This window comes from Aphanomyces astaci (genome assembly GCF_000520075.1).
Source record: "Aphanomyces astaci strain APO3 unplaced genomic scaffold supercont1.72, whole genome shotgun sequence".
Taxonomy (NCBI): domain Eukaryota; phylum Oomycota; class Saprolegniomycetes; order Saprolegniales; family Verrucalvaceae; genus Aphanomyces; species Aphanomyces astaci.
Genome location: NW_009798335.1, coordinates 48,271 through 69,117, shown reverse-complemented (window position 1 = coordinate 69,117; position 20,847 = coordinate 48,271). Strand labels below are relative to the sequence as shown.

General features: G+C 53.0%; 4 protein-coding genes across 8 annotated transcripts; 1 reads left to right on the top strand and 3 right to left on the bottom strand.

Annotated features, from left to right (window-relative positions):
• The first annotated feature begins 159 nt into the window (after nt 1-159).
• On the top strand, nt 160-2,332 carry H257_15584 (hypothetical protein). The gene is made up of 4 exons (XM_009843745.1): nt 160-248; nt 315-830; nt 886-1,262; nt 1,822-2,332. The coding sequence occupies exons 1-4, from the start codon at nt 210-212 to the stop codon at nt 2,291-2,293; spliced, it is 1,404 nt and encodes a 467-aa protein (XP_009842047.1). The 5' UTR covers nt 160-209; the 3' UTR covers nt 2,294-2,332.
• A 224-nt stretch (nt 2,333-2,556) lies between these two features.
• H257_15583 (hypothetical protein) lies at nt 2,557-3,943 on the bottom strand. The gene is made up of 5 exons (XM_009843744.1): nt 3,710-3,943; nt 3,573-3,641; nt 3,392-3,525; nt 3,088-3,342; nt 2,557-3,032 (listed from the first exon to the last, which is right to left on the bottom strand). The coding sequence occupies exons 1-5, from the start codon at nt 3,918-3,920 to the stop codon at nt 2,640-2,642; spliced, it is 1,062 nt and encodes a 353-aa protein (XP_009842046.1). The 5' UTR covers nt 3,921-3,943; the 3' UTR covers nt 2,557-2,639.
• Nucleotides 3,944-4,028: 85 nt separating this feature from the next.
• Nucleotides 4,029-8,665, bottom strand: H257_15582 (hypothetical protein). Of its 5 annotated transcripts, XM_009843743.1 has the most exons (13): nt 8,443-8,665; nt 8,302-8,377; nt 8,101-8,244; nt 7,812-8,048; nt 7,424-7,741; nt 7,187-7,363; nt 6,593-7,125; nt 5,910-6,528; nt 5,622-5,867; nt 5,408-5,565; nt 4,741-5,340; nt 4,614-4,682; nt 4,029-4,564 (listed from the first exon to the last, which is right to left on the bottom strand). In XM_009843743.1, exons 1-13 carry the CDS (start codon nt 8,607-8,609, stop codon nt 4,093-4,095), a joined length of 3,816 nt encoding a protein of 1,271 aa, XP_009842045.1. In that variant the 5' UTR covers nt 8,610-8,665; the 3' UTR covers nt 4,029-4,092. The 5 variants fall into 5 exon arrangements, with proteins under 5 accessions (XP_009842045.1, XP_009842044.1, XP_009842041.1 ...); XM_009843742.1 differs by having other exon boundaries at nt 4,741-5,565; XM_009843739.1 differs by having other exon boundaries at nt 4,614-5,340.
• Nucleotides 8,666-8,810: 145 nt separating this feature from the next.
• H257_15581 (hypothetical protein) lies at nt 8,811-20,809 on the bottom strand. The gene is made up of 9 exons (XM_009843738.1): nt 20,568-20,809; nt 20,426-20,507; nt 20,285-20,365; nt 20,173-20,228; nt 19,993-20,122; nt 19,786-19,925; nt 19,566-19,735; nt 19,363-19,493; nt 8,811-19,296 (listed from the first exon to the last, which is right to left on the bottom strand). Exons 1-9 carry the CDS (start codon nt 20,783-20,785, stop codon nt 8,842-8,844), a joined length of 11,463 nt encoding a protein of 3,820 aa, XP_009842040.1. The 5' UTR covers nt 20,786-20,809; the 3' UTR covers nt 8,811-8,841.
• Nucleotides 20,810-20,847: the final 38 nt, after the last annotated feature.

The following is a 20,847-nucleotide window of genomic DNA, read 5'->3' as shown; positions in this document are numbered from 1 at the left end:
GACGTTGTCGTAGGGGACGTTCGTTTTCTATTCTAAACCTGTTTGGAACCACTCAGATGGAGGTGTTTGATTGGTTCAAAATAATTCCATTGATGGTGTAGTTTCCGGTCTCTGATTGGATCAAATACTTGGGTGAATTTCATTGGCTACACCGATTGGCTCAAAACCGCCGCGCCGCCTTGCTTCCATCCCTGCTGGCCTTGTCGGACATGAAGGAATACTTGGTTTTCTTTGTCCATCGTCACTTGGTAGCACACTTCCTATGCGATCGTATGTTCCACCTTCGGGCACTGATATAGTCGTTTCCCATGCAGGACTTCCGGTTTCCCGAGCTCGATGCGCTGCTCACGATGCAAGGCCTCAAGCCCGAGGACTGCTACACTCGCGAGCTGAACCCTCTGAGTTCGCCGCTTGTGCATGTGAAGCTTCCTTCAGAGACCCATGCCAAGTTTCTCTCTCAACGTGGCATCCTTGTGAAAGGTGTGTACGAAGTGTGGGGCCATGGCCACACATACGCCGCGTTGGTCGAGTCTGTGGACGCGTTCGCCGAGAAGGACGCGGTCGTGTCGGACGCGTCGCTGAGCTGGAAGATCCAGGTCGACGCATTCGGTCTCAAGTTGAGCATGGAGGAGCAAACGGCCCGCCGCGAAAACTTCCGCCACGTGCTGCCGTTCGCAGGTCCCGTGGAAATGAAGAACCCAGCGTTGACGTTCCTCATCTTGGAAGACATTGGCGTGGACCAGCAGAAAACGACTCCGGATCGCATCTTCTTTCTTCGAGCGTTGGCCGGCGGAGAAAAGAACCGCGGCCGCGGCGGCGCGCGGGACCTTGTACGCCACGTTGCAGTTGTCGGGTTTTTCGCTCATATTCGAGATACGCTCCTAGGTCGACGCGCAGACCCTCAAGCGTCGCGAGTACATTGGCCCGACATCCATGGACGCGGAAATGGCGCTGATCATGTGCAACATGGCGCTGGTGCAGCCAGGCAGTCTTGTGATCGATCCATTTGTCGGCACGGGCAGCGTGTTGGTGCCGTGCACAACGTTTGGCGGGATTTGCTTTGGCACGGACATCGACTCGCGTGTCTTGCATGGCAAAGCCGGCAAAACGATCAAGTCCAACTTTGACCAGTACAAGCTGCGGGTGCCAGATCTCATCCGCGCCGACAACTCGCGGTCGCCGCTGCGGTGTCCGCACTACTTTGACGCGGTCGTATGCGACCCTCCCTATGGCATCCGTGCCGGCGCCCGCAAGAGTGGCCGGTACGTTGTCGGTCGACTACATCTCTCTCCTCTTTCATTCGTTTTCAGTTTTTTGTGCCTATTCAAAAGTTCCTACATTGAAAAATCGCCAAATCTATCGATCGATCCTTGTATTTAAAACAATGTCCTGTGGCGATGGCGATTTGTATATCACACTAATTTCAGGCACACACTAATTCGATGTTGGTGATGGTTTCCTGCAGTCTGATTGGCTAAAATCCTGCCAGTTCTTGTGTACATTTATTTGGTGTGTCGATTCATTCTCCATGTCGCTGCAGTGTAGAATAAACACACAACAATATTGTCCTTTTACCCAAAATGTGAACGTTGGTGTGCTGATTCGCCAAATATATTGATCGATTCTATGAACTGAATTTTGTAAAAGTGTTGTCCTGATTGGAATCACACGAATTCAAGTCATACACTAATTAAATGTTGTTGGTGATGGTTTCCGGCAATCTGATTGGTTCGATTCTTCTGTACATTTGGTTGTGTCAATCGATTCATTCATTCTCCATGTATGTCGCTCCAGTTTAGAATATAAACACAACAACACTAGACGAGACTGTGCGCCGGCCAACTCGACCGCGCCGCCACCGCCGCCGGCGTCTGTTTCCTCCGACCAGAAACCAATTAAACCCAAGTATGGACCGCGCCCCATCCCCGACGAATGGCTCGAGAACCACATCCCAGCCACGCAACCGTATGCGGCCGAAGACGTGATGCGCGACCTGCTCGTGTTTGCCGCCAAGAACTTGCGCGTGGGCGGCCGCGTCGTGTACTTGCTGCCCACAACGTACGACTACACGGACGCTGACCTGCCGACCCATCCGCAGCTGCGCGTGGTCGGGAACTCGGAGGAGCGCCTCACGAGCAAGTACGCGCGGCGCCTCATCACGATGGTCAAGACAGTTGAGGCCAGTGACATTCCCAGCAACCTCGACGACGGGTTCAAGTCGGACTTTAGTTTTGCCAAGTTGCGGGAGAAAATCGTCGCGTCGAATAAAAAACCGAAAACGGCGTCCAATTAATATCATACGTTGATGTTTAAGACGAGGTTTGTCATAACGTTATACTGTGAATTTTGCAATAAAATTCCAAAAAGTTCGCATGGTTTTCTAATCAATATTATTTCACGCTGGATTTCTGATTGGTTGAATATACTTGTCCTCCTTTCTGTAAGAGCCAATCAAAACCACTCAAAATTACATTAGCGATTCGATTCGGCGGCGGGATTCGATTCGACAGGGTCTGGAAATCTGTACCGAATCCACTATATATATATATATATATGGTGGATTCATGTTTTTTCAGTATTAATATATTATTATGTCGCAAAGCAAAGTATAATAGTACTGTAACGAGGCCTGGACTCGATCATAGCGATGCACGAGGGAGGGTCATGTGGTCACTGGATGAAGAAGTAGGGTCTGCCAAGTGCACAACAAGTTTGCCAATGTTCTTGCGCGCGTAGAGGTACTCGATGGCATCCGCGACACCTTCAAGGCCTCGGAATGTGGCCGTGTCCACGCCGGGATTCAACAGACGCTTGTGCACCAGAATCGTGAGCTTCCGGGCGTGCGCGGCCCCATGCGACTTGGCGAAGTGGTTGAGGAAGAAGCCTCGCACGGATGCCGACTTGCTCAAGAGGGTGGCGGAAAACGGGGGGGTGGCGCCGGCAGCAGCAGACCACGACGACGAGTCCGAGTAGCCAGAGATGGACCCGATCACAATCAGCCGCCCGTGCTTGGCCAAGTGGTTCACGCATATCTGAAAGGGGGTGAGAGCTTTGAGGACACAATATTGGAGAGCTAGGAAGACCAACCTCGAGCAAGGACCCCCCGACCGACTCGAACACAAGGTCCACGCCGCGAGGGAATTCCTTGAACAAGACAGCGCCAACGTCTTCCTTGGTGTAGTCGATGGCGCGATCGCATCCAATGGACTGCAAATACGCTTGCTTCTCGGGCGAGCTGCACGTGCCGACGACAGTGTTGCCCGCCAATTTGGCCAACTGCACCGCGAATTGACCCGTGGCACCGGCGGCCGCCGTCACCAACACAGTTTCCCCCGATTTCATCTATACCACACAGGTTTGTTAGAGCAAGTCGAGTTTCATGGTACAGTACCTCGCCCACTACGTCCAACGCAATGGATGCCGTGAGACCGCACACGTTCAAGGGAAGGATCGCGGTCGTGGCAAATGGCACCTTGCTCACAAATTTGATCGGCACGACAATGTACTCGGCAAATGCGCCGTATACTGTTGAATGTCAGAAGAGGAATCGACAAGGATGACGTCGTACGTACGAGTATACACGACCGCGTCGCCCTTCCTCAAGTGTTTCACCCCGGCCCCAACTTCCTCAACATGTCCAACTACATGACATAAGAAAGTGGTGACACAGACACAATCAGTGTCCGTCGTCGGGGACACACACACATACCGCCTTCAAAGCCGCAGTCGAATGGCGGTTGGACCCCAGGGTTGTACTTTCCGTTCGTGTAGTTGATGTCAGATGCATTGATACCCACGACGACGTTCTTGATTAGGACTGTGCCCGGGGCTACCGTCAAGGACGACCTCGGGATGGTCACTATCTCTGTCGCTGCCCGGAAGTCTGTCGAGAGCTTGGTGCACACAATCTTACGAAACATGTTGGATCTGCTGTGTCCTTGAGGTTGCAAATTGAAAATTGGATGCTGATCAGACCGACGGGAGGGTCGGAACGATTGCTGATTCGTCGACACATTTAAAAACCCGCGGGACGAAATCGTGAGATGTCATATTCAAATATCTATTGTAGGTGAGGGAACGTGCTTGCTAGTGCTACGGCGGGGACGACACGCTGGGGGTCTTCGCTGCTACGCCGCCAGCGCCTTCCATTAGCTCCGCCAGAGGAAGACTGCCGAGGATCGAGTTCACTCCTGCATGGCTGCTCACTCGTTTTTCGCCGTGAAACGAACCAAGACCGTGGCGACGCTCGGCTTCTGCGTCCGTTTCGCCCGTGAAGTTGAAGTGGTCCACGCGCATGGTGGCAATTTCGCGCACGGCTTCCTTGGAGTCGACGTCACTCACGACTTTGTCTTCGGGGGCCGAAAATGCAAATCCAGTGTATCCTGTCATGTCCAAGTTCTTCACGCCAGCCTTTTCATCCTGTCGTTGTTCCTCCATAGACCGCGGGTGCGAGTAAGTGACCGCGCCATTGGTTGTCATGTCGACAATCTTGAGCTGGTTCTTTTGTAGCAACCCACGCTCACGCAGAATATCGGCCTCCGTGGGTCGATAGTTTTTCACCCAACTACGTATTCACGTCAGAGGGAAAACGAAAACGCAAGGGTACTACGTACTATTTAATGCTGATGTCGATCAACATGCAGGCCGCGGGAATCAAGAAGAAGACGAGCCAATACAGCGCCCTAGTCAGTCAACGCCATGTCAACACAGGGACGCCAAGGAGACGACGACTGAACGTACGTCGACAGCATGGACGTAGGGACGCCAATCATGTCGTTGCCAAGCCCTGGCACGACAGGATACACAGCCAAGAAGAAGAAGAAGAGCAGGAACGAAAACACGACGAACGCGTAGCTAAACATCGTCCACGACAGCGTTTCAAAGATCACTTTGAGGTTCATGGTCATGAGCAGTCCCGAGTAAATGGTCGTCCCTTGCACGTGAAACGCTTCCGTGGTAAACCCCCGGACAATGTACACGGGCAAGAAGAAGCTGATAAACGCATGGTAGAACGCGTTGAAGATCCACCACGAAAAGTACTTGATGTTCAAGTCTTCGTTGCGCTGACCAGACAAATACAGCGGAGGGAACGCCATCGCTTGCTCCGGGCTCACGTCTTCGTCAAAGATGCCGATCGCAATGATCGGCAGCGCCAGGAAAAAGTTCCACCCCGCCATCACAAAGCTCTCAAACAGCGACGTGCCGCTCTGCCCGTTGTAAAAGTTGTACAGGAACAGCACGATCACGAGCGACATGTTCTTGTAGAACGAATACAAGATGACTTTGGCAATGCGTTTGTAGTTGGATCGGCCGTGCACCAACAGCAGCCGTTGAAGGAACCTACCGCCATCGTCAACTCATCGTCATCGTTCATCATGATCAATCAAAGAATCAAGCGTATTCGTACCGGAATTGAGCGATGGCGTAGTCGCTGGCGTTCACAGCTTGCACGCCTTCCTGGCCACAAATGCCAATGCCCACATGTGCCGACTGGATCATGTTGACGTCGTTCGCGCCGTCGCCGATGGCCAACGTAATCGGTTTGTTGTGGGAATGGTATCGAACCTATTCAGCATGAGTTGTTTTTCCCAGAATCCATGTCCAATAGCGATTATAATTACCATGTTGACAATATCTGCTTTTTGGGCGGGGGACACGCGACAGGCAATGAGCGCTTTGCACACGCTGGCGACGACGAGCAGTTTCCGACGAAGTTCCTTCGCCACGACCTTTTCGTCGACGGTCAACGCTTTGGACGGAAAAAAGTGCACCAACGCTTTGCCATCGCAAACGATGGCAATGTTGTCGGCAATGGTCTTATCCTTGTAATGCGATTGAATGCTGTCCATGTTGTACAAGTACTCGAGCTACCCAAGTTGTGAGACCAAGACAAAAAGCACCTAGACAACCTGCTCGGTCAATTCCGCGAGGCTTTCGCGGTTGATAAACAGCAGCTGCATGCCGTCGTTTAAGAGGCGGCACGCGTGGCCAATGTTCACGGCGGTCTCTTCCTTGTCCCCAGTGAGCACCCAGATCTTGATCCCTGCTTGCGCGAGGCTGTGAATAGTGTTGGGCACCCCCACTTGCAACTTGTCTTCGATGGCCGTGGCGCCGACAATGTCCATGTTCACTTCGAGCCCTTCCGCGGCCGCGTCCAACAGGTTGTCCCGATCGGTCAACGACGTCGCCGCCGCCTGGTACACTTTGTTCCATGCTTCGTAATCGGCTTCACTGAGCTCCCGCTTGGCCAGCACAAGCGTGCGCAGTCCTTCGGACGCGAACGCTTTGAGGTGTTCGTCCAGCTGCGCCGACGAGCTGTCGAGTTTGCACCGTGGTATGATGACATTGTCTGCGCCCTTGCAGTACACGACGATGCGGCCGTCCGCGAATTGCACCACCGTGGACATGCGTTTGCGCGTCGAGTTGAATTCGTTCACGTTGAGGATCGTAAACGTTTGCATCGTGGACGGCTTGGCCTTGAGCGATACTTCCACTTGCACCAACGGCGCGGGGGCCACCAGTTTGTACCTGACAGTGTCACATCTCAGTTGTTCCAAAACGACAACCACGTGTTCATATGTGGGGGGTGTACCCGAGGCATCGTGCCGCCTTCACCAGGGCTTCTTCGTCCGGCGACGACGCCCTGTACGTTGTGACGCCGGTCGTGCCGTTGGTCTCTGGGATCACCGTATGGCACACGGCCAAGAGCGTCAGGAATTCGTCGATGCGCGCGGCGTTGGGCCCGCCGGTGGAAATCTCACTGATGAGGCGGGGGTCGTCAAAGTGAATGGTTTTGTCGAGGAAAATCTGCGCGTCGTTCAAGTCGGCGGCTGGACCAGGACCGTATTCCACCGCCGACGCTATGGTCGATTCTGTGGGCGGTTGGTTTTGTTTGGCCAAACTCGCCACGGCTTTGGCGATTTCCGTCGACCCGTAGCCATAGATGACGCCGCCGATGGAGCACTTGCGGAACTCCATGATGTTTTGCGTCAATGTGCCAGTCTTGTCGCTGAAAATGTACTCGATCTGCCCCAAGTCTTCGTTCAAGTCGGACGTGCGCGCGATCGCGTAAAAACCTTCGTGGCACATTTCTGGGTCGGTCGAAATGTTCTTCGCTTGTGCGACCTATTCATTACTCGGTTAGCTGCCGAATACGTTTCAGAAAGGGGAATGGGGCTGTTATTACCTTGACCATGTCCAGGGACACGTACAGCGAAATCGGTACCAAGTTGTTGTACAGAATCAAAAACGTAAAGAACGCCGTCGAGTCGGTTTTGATGAACGGAATGTACCAGTCGCGGAGCTCCAAGTTGCGCTTCACCCACGCGTTGAACGACAAGGCGCTGATCACACATAACACGGCCTAGTTATACGTTATGTACACTTTGCCTTTAACATCAACAAAGACAAAGAATGATTGTACCTGGGTGAGGAAGATCAAAATGATGCACCGATTGACTTTCTTGTACACGTTGCTCTGCTTGGACGGCGTCGCGCGCGCGTTTTGCATGAGCTTCGACTCTCTCCCTGCAAACAGCACGACCCCAAAGATGTACGAACAGCTGCGGATGCTACACCCCCGCAAGATGATGTTGGTCGGACCGATGGGCGCGGCATCCGCCAACGCCTCCGCTTTAACCACCCCCGTGAAATTGTACAAGCGGTTGTTCGGCTGCTCGTATTCGACCGACCCACGAAAAGCCACACACGATTGCTTGTGCTTTGCTTCGTCGATCACAGGCTACATTAAGAAGAGCAAACAACAATGAGAGGTGATGACTTCATATAGGGATGAATTCTTGATTGTGTACGTCGTTGAGCGCTCGGAACCCAATGAGTTTCGCGATGGGTTCGCACGCTGTCCGGCGCTTCAAGTTGGTCTCCCCGTCCAAGTTGCACGTCTCCACAAAGCACCGCCCTTCTTCTTCCGACGTGGCCAAGATCAGCACGTCCGCGGGCATCTCGTCCTTGTCCTTCAAGAACAAAATGTCACCCACTTCGACATGTTGCCATGGCTTGTCTTGGATCGACCCGTCGGACCCCAGCACCTACAGCACGACCACGTATGAGCCAAATCTGCTTACAGTATGAAAGTAGTACGTGGCAGATGCGGCAGTTTTGAATGCCGTCGGCGTCATGGCGCTTCTTGTCTTCAATTGCTTGCTTGATCATGGACACGATCAGCACAATCAATAACGGTCCCGCCGTCGTATACTTGTTCGTGGGCGACCAGTCCGACGCCAACTATCCACATGCGCTTGATGAATTCGACCAACCATTCGGTACGGTTCGTGGGGTTACCTGGATGATCGAAATGAACAAAAAGTACATGTTGGCAATCACCCGAAAGAACTCGAACAGCGTCTTGGGCACAAAGCTACAATACATGAATGAGCCCATCAATTCCCCCACTCGAGTTTGCACTTGTCTACTAGAACGGACCTCACAATCGTATACTTGGACGTGGACACCCAATTGTTGGTGTACTTAAACTTGGCTCGCAGCTCTCGGTTCTTGACGTCGTCGTTCACAAACGTACAGCGGACGGCATCTTCTTCCGCCGCCTTGCCCGTCTTGTCCTTTCGCGGATACACCGACGACATGCTCATGCAACGACTCCACAACCAAGGGTTTTGAGCTGTGCGTTGGTGTTTCACCGCTCGCGACGCCTAATTATATCCCTTGCTGACAAAACCATGAAACGATCTGAAACCAACGTAACCATTCGTATTTCCCCTCCCTAGCATTGGAGGAGGACGTATGCAACTCTTTGGGACCGAATTACTTTGCCAGGAAAACGGTCAACAATCGGGTGATAGTACTATACGCTCCATGATGTGATTATGACGTTTCCTCATCGGATGCTACAGACTCTTCAAACTCAAACGAGTCGGAGTACGCGCCGTCGTCGTCGTCGTCTGTGGTGCCGTGTCGGCGCGAAGGAGACCGCGGTGGTGAGGATGGGGCTGCGGTGGTCGCCGTTGAAATCCTGTCAGATGTGACGTACGCATTGGTTTGTGGGATTGGGGAGGTGGGGGGTGAGCTTGGGGTCGTTCTGTGTAGTTCCAACTGGGGCGAAACTGTTCCTTCAAGGATTTGCACATCATGACCAGATGGTGTGGTGGTGATTGCATGTGGTGACAGCGGTGGCGACAGGTTGTCGGCAGCTTCCATGGACTGGTTGGCAACAACTATTGAGTGGTCGCTTGCACTCGCACCAAACTCGTCCTCATCGTCGTCAAAGTTGCTGTGAATGATGACTTTGGGTCCGAGTGGTTGTTCGTCGTTATCCAACGACTCGTCGTCGGCGAAGTTCCGCCGCCCGAGAGATGACACTACACTCGGAAGAGGCAATTTGGACAGGGGTTGCAATGGTGACAGTTTTGATTGCGGCAGGGATCGTAGTGCAGACAAGGGCCGTTTTCCAGTGGGCATGGCGACATTGCCGTTTGGTAGCTTTTTCAACGGACTTGGACCACTGTCATCACTCGCATGGTCCGAAGCCACGTCATCTTGTGACTCGTCTAGGTCTACCCCTTCGTCCGCGTTTCTATACGGAGTATTCTGTCGACTCGCGGGGAGTGTCAAGGCATCCCGAGTAAGCGACTGAGCAGCTTCTAGTCTCCCCATCGTTCGTTGCGCTTTGGCGGCTGGGGTCGGGATGTGACCACGCATGAGTGCCTCCACCTCGTCCTCGTCATCGCTTGTGTGGCTTGTGGTCGATGGAGTTGTTGTGCGAACATGGCCAGTTGGGACATTTCCGTCGTGTGATAAGTCGTGTGAGAGGGTTTTGTCGTTGTTCTTTACTCCATCCTGAGAAATGGATGAAGCAGGACCCAGCGATATCGATGGGGACGCCGCCCCTTGAGTTCCATGGGCTTTGAACGCAATGGTCGACAAATTCTCATGCATGAGAGCCTCCATATCGTCACTTTCGTTGTTTACATGGGATGTGGCCAAGTCAGACGATACAATTTTATTGCCGCTTGTTGCTTGTGTGACGTAGCTTTCGTAGTCGTCGTTCGAATCCTCCAGATCATCTCGACCATTCACGGCGCTGTACGGGTCTCTCTGGGATTGCGTAGAGAGGGTAGATGCGTTTTGCATCCAGGGTGATGATGTCATTCCACTTGATACCACAGGGGTCATCCCAGTCACACCATAGGCTTGTTTGACGGTTGAACCCGAAATATGGCCGCGCATGAGTTCCTCAACTTCAGCGTCGTCGTCATCGTGTGCATGCCTTGTGGGGATCGTCGAGGGAATGTCAGTCGGTACGAGTGTTTGGTCCCGAAGATTTGAATCGACTGATGTCCGTGGTGTTTGAGTCACCACATCGTTTTCGCTCTCGTCATCTCTGTCCTCGTTTTCGTCATCACTCGTTGCGTCTACAGGCTCGAGCTCGTGGCTTAATTCCATGGAACCTTCCACCGAGCACGACGGACTGTCGTGCTCGGTGTATTCTATTCGTTGGGTCAAATCTGGTTTTGGTTCCAACGTGCGCAGTTTGGCTTGAATGAGGCGCTGACTCAAGGATATTGACATTGGTTTTGATGGGCTCGTGTCGTCGGCACTACTATCGTCACGGCTACGTTCCATAGCATCGCCATCCGAGGACACATCCAACGCCGCGTCGTAACGTCGTGATGGGAGGTCTACTTGAGCTGCTCCGTGGTGAATCTCGTCCCCATCGGACACGTTGTCCATCGAGTGCTGGGTGACGTCGTCCATGTCGTCGTCGCTGGCGTCGAAACTATGTTCCAAATCCAGCGAATTCTCCAATCCATCGTTGTCGTGCGGAAGAAGCATGTCACTCGTGGCTACGTACTGTAGCCCTGCCGTGGACAATGTGACGACCGAAGGGTGCGGTGGCACAGCATCACCAAATGAAGGCAATGCATCATCGTCGTTGCCATCCTCGTTGACATCGTTTTGGTTGCGTTCCTCATGGTCGTTTTCGTGACTGTTATCGTCAACGGATCCTTCGACGCTGTCATCTGGACCACTCACTTCGTCAAAATCATCATCATCACGGCCGGGAACTGACGCCAGAGGCGGCGATCCATTCAATGTTAAGTGCTCCAAGTGAGCCAAGTCGGACGCGATACGGGGCAGGCCACGCCACGACATTTTGTCGAGTGGAGCCAACTTTGGCGACAACCGAGGCGGCGATTTGCCTGGCGACAGCTCCTTCGACGGTTCCACGGTGACAGACGGAAGGTTGTCTCTTTGTATTTCATCGGTCTCAGGACGACGGACGTCCGACGCCGTGATTGCTCGGTCTTCGACCCTTTCACCCACACCCGCCTGCGTTGGATCCCGACCGTCGGGAGAACTATCCACGATGTCGTCGTCGTCTGATAAAGCGTCCAAATCATCTTGATCATTGAGCGAAAGGCCAAATTGGTGGGCTCGTGAAGCAGTGACTCCGTGTCCAGTATTATCGGATGTATTATCCAACATCACATGATGTTCATCTTCGTCGTCATTGTCGTCGTCGTCGCTGTGATCATCAAGGCCAAGTGATTCCATTGCGTTGGCAGACGAACGAGGATCGACTGGACCACTTTGAGTGGAATTGTGTGATAATACGCGAGCATGATCACCAGCTTTTTGTGTGACAAGCGCTTTACCACCATGAACATCGTATGTACCAACGGTATCGGGTGACTCGCCATCGTCGTCAGGGTCCGATAACTCTTCGTCCGCGGATGCTACGTCGTCGTCCGGCGCACTGCCTTTCAACTCGCTTGCATCGCCGAATGCTCGTGCCGAGTATTGGGTTTTGTCCATCATCCGTCGCTCCACTTCGTCCGTGTCAACGTCTCTGGAAGACAAGCCGGTTTGAAAACTGAACGTCTGGGAACGCAATGAATCCAATGGAGCCTCTCCATGAAGCGACGTTGGAGTCTTGCCTCCTTGGTTCAGGTCTGCAGCTGCTAGGGGACTGGACGTGTGGAGACTGCTATCGTTTTTTCCAGACAATATACCGTCCTCGCCCCTCGATAAGTCGACAGATTCGTCCTGATCGCTAAAGCTGTCTTGTAAGATATCGCCATCTTTGTCGTCCACGGGGCTTGGTACATGAATCGACAGTGCGTCGCCGGATAATGTGATATTTGGTTTGGTGTGCTGACCTGGTTGGTTGAATCCGAACGAGGGAATACTCTGTGCAGAAAGGCGTACTTCTCGACATGACAAGATGCTCTGAGTAGAGCTGCCCAGCTCGTCGCTGTCGCCACTCAGCGGGGAATGGTCGGACGTGGTCACGTGGTTGCTGTGAAATGTGTCGACAACAGCAGAGGACAACGAGTGGATGCTGTGATCATTCCGGGTGGCTATTGCTGCCGAGTCCGCACGTCCAACGGCAGATGGATCCACCGGATGGGATGCAAACTCTTCGCCTCGTTCAGACGCATCGGTTGTCACAGATCCATCGTCCTCGTCAGGACCAGATAATTCTCCGTCGTCCAGAGGACCCAACGACGCCCCTCGCGTTTTGGATTGTCTGGCGGTTCCAAGTTGACCTTGTTCGACCATCAGTCGTGCGACGTCGTCCAAATCAACGTCGTCCGCATGGAGTCGACTTGGCTTGCCATTGATTGCCGTTGTCGAATGCAATTCAACTGATCCTTGGACAAATCTCCCTGCTTCGTGAAGGGCAACGGGATGTGAATCACTGCTTGATGTAAGTCGTGGGGGCGACTCCAAGTCGCGACTGCGTGACTCTTCGCCTGACTGCTCCATGTCCTCGTCACATTCGCCGACATCTGAGTCGACTTCTTCCCCGCTATCGTGGTGGTGTACACTACCACCCAATGGAGCGTTTGGTTCGAGTAAAGTCGTCGCCGCGATCTGAAGTTCCACCGCTACGTGACCTGAATCGCCAAGGAGGGACTTCAATGGGCCACCCTGACCGCCGACATGTGTTGCCTTGGTGTCGATCTCATATACTTCGCCCCCAACATGATCGCCATCTTCGAAATCGGATAAATCTTCGTCCTCGGACTGGTGGGTTTCGTCGTCATGTCCAGCATCGTCGTCAAACGATGCATCAAACGAGTTGTCAAAGCCCGTGTCATCCTTCGAGGTGGCAGTTGCAGTTTGAGATTGCTCTGTCAGAAGTCGTTCCACATCCTCCAAGTCCGTGGCGTCAGCCTTCAGCTTTGATACGACAGCCGCTTTCGCCTTGGCTTCATCCGTGCCGGTGAAGAATTCTCCGTGTCCAAGCTCTGGACCAGTTCCTTCAACGGCATGGATTGGGGGGACGATTGGTTGAATCGACATGCTTTGGGACACGTCCAGGTCCTGGTTCACATCTCCCGATATGTCTTTGTCATCAGATGTCAGGTAGTCTCCTTCGTCACCATGTACAGTTTGCACTTTGGACACTATCGCACGGTCGTCCTTTGAATCGTCGAACGAGACTTCATGGGAATCCAGGAACTCCTTTGCATCGGACGGATACCGACTTTGCACTTTAACATCCACGCCAGCTACGTCCGTATCGTTGGTTTGACTCGGCAATGCCGGACGCTCTTGAGCGGAAGAAGTTGGCGCTGTTGCCGTGCCCGATATTGGCAATAACTGCGAGGTTGTTGCCAAGGGTGTTCCGATGTTGTTGTCGCTGCTTTCGATTGGAGACACTTGAAAAGTTATTGCAGCCCCAGGTGTGTCATTGTGCACTTTTGTCATGGCCCCCACTCGCCTCGGTGACACTTCGTCGATAGATGCATCCATCGACGCTTCAGATTCGCCGTCAGACAAGAGGACTTCTCCACTGTTGTCCTCGCTGTCGTTTTGTCCACGCATCGCATCAGTGTCGTTCGCTGCCCTTGGCTTGTCCTGGACCAACTGGTCAACACTACCATCCTTCGAACCGGTTGAAGGATGTAATTTGTGTATCGCTTGGTCATTTGACTCTGTCCTTTCTTGGGAATCATGGCGTCCAAGATGTGGTGGGTGCTGGGGCGAAACCTCGTGGCCAAGTCGTGGCTTCAAGGTTTCGGTTGATTGATCAAGAGACGATTCATTCAAGGACTCGTCCATCTCATCGACGTATGATCCATCGTCCTGCTCGTCCGCGGAAAGTTGAACTTGGTCCACAACCTCGTAATGAGAAACGATGATATTTTCACGCGGGAGTCGGCTCATCTCGACACTTTCGGTGGTGTCATCTGGGGCCCCGCGCCCATGGAATGGCTCAGGCGGTACAGCAACTTTGTCTCGGCCAAAGGCTTCAGACAACGCTTCTTCACCATCTGAGTTTTGTTCGACACTACTGTCGTCATGACGGGAGCTCGAACCATGTACTGGCGACGCAGGTGCATCAAAACTGTCGTCGAAAGAATCGTCGTGTCCAAAATGTTGGTCGGCAGAATGTTGCTGCATTTTCTCCAGCATCAATCCTTGGACAATGTCCAAATCTACATCATCGTCGAAGTTGTGTCGGAGGGCTAACGGGGACAATGCTGGCGCTGGAGCTGAGCTAGCACTCGACAGCGACGATGAGGTCGCATCTTTTTCGAAGAGACTTGAAGAAGCACTCTGGTTTAGAACGGGAACGGTGTCGACTTTTCTGTTGGTCGATTCGAAATCGTCTTCTACTTGATCAACACCGTGTATACTTGGTGGGGTCGATGAGGCTGGCCACGATGTGTCCATTCGATGTGAACTCGGCCGTTCACTTTCAACCCATCCTGCGACTGAATCATCTCCAACTTGGTCGTCGTCTGGGTTGGACTCGATATCGCCACCACTGTTGTGTGGACTTGCTGCTCGCGCACTCATAGGGCTGTCCCCTGGTGCCGTTTCTTCAGTCGCATGCAATGTCGTCGCTCCGTGTATTGCTTGGAGTTCCTTCTCGACTCCTGTCGGAGGGCGGTTCTGTCCACCTTTCACTTGTAGTGCTTCGACTGAATTCCCCATGTTGCCCTCATAAGAACCAAGCACATGTGCGCCTTCGTCTTCCACACGTTCTGCACGTCTTTCATTCGACGACTCGAGGATGGTACTTGATGCAATCATGTCGTCCATCGATACATCCATGGACGCACGCGACTGTTGTCCTTCGTCACCGTCATCATGTGCACTGGACCCAACCTCATCCTCATTGCCGTCATCGTCACCGTTATCGTGTTGTTTGGATGTCGCCACATCTTCGGCGTTCGGCTGCGACTCTGAAATAGCCTGCTTTACAGCGATGGATTCTGTCTGCAAGTTCCCTGCGTTGGGTACTTTTGCATGGGAGTCGTCTTCATGGTGTTGTGCAAGGACCCTCTGGTCAAGTTGCAAGTACGCAGATGTATCCATGAGGGTCATTGGTGCCAAATCGCTGCGAATGTCGACAGACTCGTGCCCGTCCTTGGAGGAGGTGCGAGGGCTGCGCCGTCCGTCACCGCTGCTTTGAATGCCCAGCCGATCGTTGTCGACTGATGCTTCCATGGAAGACACTGACTCGTCATAATCGTCGTCAAAGTTGTCTGGATTGGAGGGAACTTCTTCGTCACCGTCATATTGACGCAAGGCTGATGTGACGACCTCATTAACAACCGCTGTGCGACCATACAAACCATGCAAGGCATGTGAAGCCAACTGGTTTGCAGACTCGGAATTGATATTTGACGCCAATGCCGTCGCTTCGCTCTTCGTTGTTTCATTTGCATGCGATGCCTCGATCCGTCCGAGTAGTGAATCATTCCCCCTGGAAGGGGCCGACAGGTCAGCCGCAGTTTGTATATTGTTCCCCCGCCATTCGCATCGTCGTACCACCGTCGTGTTGTTTATCGTGACAGACAGCTGGGCCAACCGTTCAGCCAATTGTGGCAATCGCTGGATGGAATTGACCACGTAGGAAATGTCTAGGCCCTTCAATGTCAATTGCAACGCGGTCACTTCGACTTCGGCCGCGAGCTGGCTTTGCATCGTCGCAATGCGTGCTCGGTCTCGACCGACGGCACTGTTCCCTGGTGCCGTGATGGCTCCGTGCATGTGATTGATGTGATACAACACCGATGGCGCCATGCTCAATTGGTTTCTCAACATGGCCAAGTCTCGTTGAAGACGCTGCATGCCCTCTTGCTCCTTATCTATGTCAGCCATCGTCTTGGCTTGAGCGGCTTCATGTTGAACTAGGTCCGTCGCGTAGCGCTGGATGTCAGCTTCCAAGCAGGCCACTTTCTCTTCGAGGTCATCAATGGTGTTGGCTTGCATGGCATCCAGCTCGCTTTGGCATTTCTGCACTAGCGATTCCAGCTGTTCCCGCACAAGCTTTTCGCGACAAACGACCTTGTCGTAGTCTGCAGTGAGGGTTTTGATCGTGGCTTGATGAAGGATGTCGCTTTCTTTCCACTGAGCCTTGGTAGCTTCCAAGTCTTGGATGGACACTGCCGAGTTGGTCTCCATCATGTCTTTAGCATGTTGCAAGGCCGCGATGGTCGCTCGTTGGGCGTCCACTTCAAGCTGCAGCTGCTCTTGTTCTTGGTCCCGGGTTTGCAGTTCCCCCACGAGTTCTCGTACCCGGGCAGTCGTTTGAGTTTTTTCCACATGGAGCGATTTAATCTGGCACAACACCGGCTGCAATTCGGGTAAGTTGGCCAACACGAATGACGTAACTGTAGTTGGCCCGTCGTTGTCGTCGTGCGCCACACACTTGTGAAGCAACTGTACGACAGCGTCTAGGGTTTGTGTCTTTACCACCGTCGCTTCTAGGACGTTATCAATGGCTGCTTTGAGGGTCGCTACAGAATTGCCGTCGCCATTCGACTTGACGGTATGGTTGCTGGAAGGGGTTGTGATGGTAATATGCTCGATCAATGCGTTCAGTTCCACCTCTCGGGTTGCCGTCGCGTCCTGCTCCGCCTTCAATGCGTCCGTGAGAGTTTTGACTTGACTTTGCACTTCTAGCTCCCGTGCATCACTTTGCAATTTCAACTGCGCTCGCTCCTCGTGCAAGGCCTCTTCACGTGCTGCGACTAACAACAATTTGGCTTCCACTGCCTGTTTCTCCTGTACGAGGACGTCCACCTTGGCTCGTACTTGGTCCAGTTGAGATTGGTCCGTCTTGGCTGCGTCCACTTGAGCATGCTGGACTGTCGCTAGTTCAGTTTGCAATTGCAGCAACGTCGACTCTGCCCTGTCCTTGTCCTCGGTCACACAGTCAATCTTTGCCAGAGCCGTTTGTAACTTGGCTTCGCGCTCTTGCACCTGGTATTGAGCTTGGGTCAACTGCAACTGCAAAGTCTTCACGTCCTCCTCGGTAGCATTCAGGGCGACATTGCACTGGTCCAGGACGTGGCATACAGAGTTGTACTCATCTGTCAACGTTTTATTCGAGTCTTGCAGGCCCTTTAGCTTGGCTTCCAACGCCGCTGCCTGCTGCGTCGCATCGTCGTGCTTGGCTTGAGCGTCTTTCAACTTTTGTTTCAACGAGGCAATCACACTGTCGCTGGTACCTCGGGCATCACGAGTAGCGTTCATATGTGTGGCTTGAAGCGCCGTCAAGTTGGACTCCATCGAAGTCTTTTGACTTGTAATTGCGGCTACCATGGCTTCCAGCTCGAATACTTTGTCTTGCAGTTGTCGTTCTGTGGCGATATGCGCTTCGATCGCCGCCGCCGCGTCAACTTCAACTTGTTGTTGTCGAGCCAATTCGAGCTCCAGTTGCTTTTTGAGTTGGGCCAAGTCGGCCTCGACGTCGGCCTTTTGGTCCAACACCGCCTGTAACTGGCCTGCATATGCCTGAAGCTTGCCCTCCCACGCCACTTGCTGCGCAGTCAACTCCACTTGATTCGCGTCCACTAAGCGTTGTAGCTTGTCCATGGCAGCGTTGTCCGCACCAACGAGTTTCTGTGTATGCCACTCTCTCACTGTGTTTTGAATCAATTGCAGGGTATCCACCATCGTCGAAGGTTCCACCGCTGGAGTCCGAGTCATGTTCAACGTGGTCAATAGGGCTTCGACAGCTGTCGCTACGTCGTGTTCTCTCGTCATGAGCTCTTTCATTTTTTTCTGGGCGTTGTCCAAGGCGACCTGTCGTGCTGCTTGAGCTGCACGACCGATTTCATCCTGCCGATTACCCGATTGCATCTGCAGCAAGCATGTGTTCAACTGCGCCTCCACTTTTAACTTGGATGCCGACACTTCCTGTAGTTCTTCTTGCACTGACTGTAATTCCACTTGCGTAGATGCCAAGTCGCTCGTAAGCCGAGCGACTTCCCGTGATGCACTGGACGACACAGTTGCGTCTCTCAGCATCGTCGAGGCGTGCACCACCTGAAGTTTGGCAATAGTCGACTCTAACAGACGCACTCGTCCAGTGTGTTGTTGCGTGGCTTGGTGCAATGTGCCCTTTGCCTGCACCGCTTCATCTCGTGCCGTTGTCCATTGACTTGTGAGTCTTCGAATGGCGTCGACGAGATGCTGTTTCTCAACGTTCTGACGGGCCACATCCCCCTGACACTTTTGCAACGCCGTCCGCATGTCGGCGCTCTCTCGTTGCGCCTTGAGCATGCTGGCTCTCGTTGATTGCATTTGCTCAACGTCGCGGTTCCAGCACTCCTGCAGCCCCGTAAGTTTCCCTTGGGTCGATGCGACCTGGACAGATTTCTCCGTCAACGCCTTGGTCAATGTGGCCACGTCGTCCTCGCGCTTCTTGTCAGCGGCGGCGACTTGCGCGGTTAACGCCGCCACCGCCGCGTCGTGCTCTTTGCTGCGTCGGTCGAAATGTGCAGTCATGTCATGTTTAACTTGGTGCAGCTCGTCCAACTCGGTCACAGATTGGAGCAACTTGGCTCGGAGCACTTGGTTCTCGACACTTGACGTCTTGTGTATCGCCGACTGTATCGAGGCAATCGTCCCATGGACTCGAGCCAGGTCGTCCTGCGTGGTTGACAGCTCTTGGCGCACCTCGGTCCATTTGCGGTCATGGTCTTGTTGAGTTTTGGCCAGCGACGTTTCCATTCGCCGAAGACCTACCGACGACTCGATATGTTCAGCTACCACCGCCCCCACTTGTTGCTTGGTCACACACGAATCCAACCGAGTCTGGAGCTTTCGATGTTGCTCGTCGGTGATGTCAGAGGTGGGGTTGCTGTCGACGTCTGCGATGGCGACTTCCACTGCCGCGATGCGCTTGGTCAGTGCAGTTACGCGGGTGTCATTGGAAACGTGCAAATCATGGACACGAGTCTCCATTCGTTTCGTGACTTGATCGATTTCCACGTGGATGTCGCTTATGCTTGCATCCAATGCAAACTGCATCGACTTTTCAGCATGTTCCCGCTGGCTGTTCAATGTCTACATGATTCATTGTTATAGGTCAAGATGGACTGTCGTTCGAATTGATTATGCCCTTTGCCATACCTTGACGAAACTGGCGGTTTTCGTGTCGTGCATGGTGGTCGCATCGTCGATTCGCTTGGTCACGCGGTCGTCCATTGTTTGCATAGCTTTGTTCACGGCCACTTTCACCGCATGTGCTATCCCATGTCCATCTGTCGGACGCATAATTGCTCAAACTTCAGCCCGTATGTATCGTAGGCAAACGTATATCACAAGTAACCTACCTGCATTAGTCTTCGACACTTGCCGCTCGAGTTCTTGGACACGTTTGGTCAATGTCTCGACGAGATCATCCATGGTTGGCAGTCGTTGCAACTTGAGCTCGATGTCCGACACTTGACGTTCAAGCCGTGTCCACTTGTCTTGCGCCGACACGACCGAGTCCAATTTCAACCTACTTGCTCATGTTAAACCACAACGTTGTCACAACATCTTGCTTATTACGTGGCAGATTGCATGTCGTATTCGACCATCCCTTTCCACTTGAGCAACGCGATGGTTTGGGTTTCCACTCGTGGCAGCGACTCTAACGCCTTGGTCGCATCCATCTCAAACGCTTCCAGTCGTTGCATCTTGGTGTCAATCTGTACACATGGATAGGTTGATAGTCAGGATAAGGGCAACATGCGATTCGAAACGCGTTGAGATTACCATTTGGACAATCTCGTCCGTCTTGGTTCTCGACGCCGCACACTCGGATGCAAGCCGTTTGAAGTCCAAACGTTGGTCGTTCACCATGTTTTCAATCGTCTTGGCGCGAGCGGCAATGTCTACTTCGAGGCTAGACAAGGTTATCATAAGATAAAGCGTCCAAGTGCACAGTGTATTTACCTCTTTCTTACGTCGTCCATAGGCACAAGTGGCTGAAACGATGTTGGCTTTGTAGTCTACGACAAGCACATTCTTCAACACATGTATACTTGGAGGAGTGTTCTATCTTTACCTCTCGTTGCCCGTCGTGGTTTGTCAACGTCGTGGCGTCCCATGCCCCCCTCGCTGCATCAGACTTTGTCTTGGTTGAATCCTAGTTGGCAAGCAAGTTTGTAAGCATGTCTGACTGGTTATGACATGTATATGGCTTTACGAGGATCTTCGTGGCAATGTGCCGCTTCATCGTGGTGGATTCGTCCAGAACTTTCTTCCACTTGCTGATCGACGACGACGACCTATCCAGTACAACGACGGTACAGTGGAGTATTTTGTGTTGTGTCGTGTCTAACACGTACTCTGCTGTGGCTCGATAGTCATTTGCATTGGAATTCATCATCAACGGACTGGATCGCGTCCGAGACAGCAGCCCCGACGTCAGTTTGGGTTCTTCGCGCTTCTCGCCAATCTTTCGCAACAAGTTGAGGTTCTGGTTGGTTTTCTCGATGATTGCCGCCAAGTCCGACTCCCAGTCGTCCGTCAGCACCGAGCCAACCCCATTTTTCTTCTTTTCCATCAGCCCACGACGTCACGTAGTAAAATCGGCAACTGAATGCGGTCGAAGGGGCAGCACGTAAC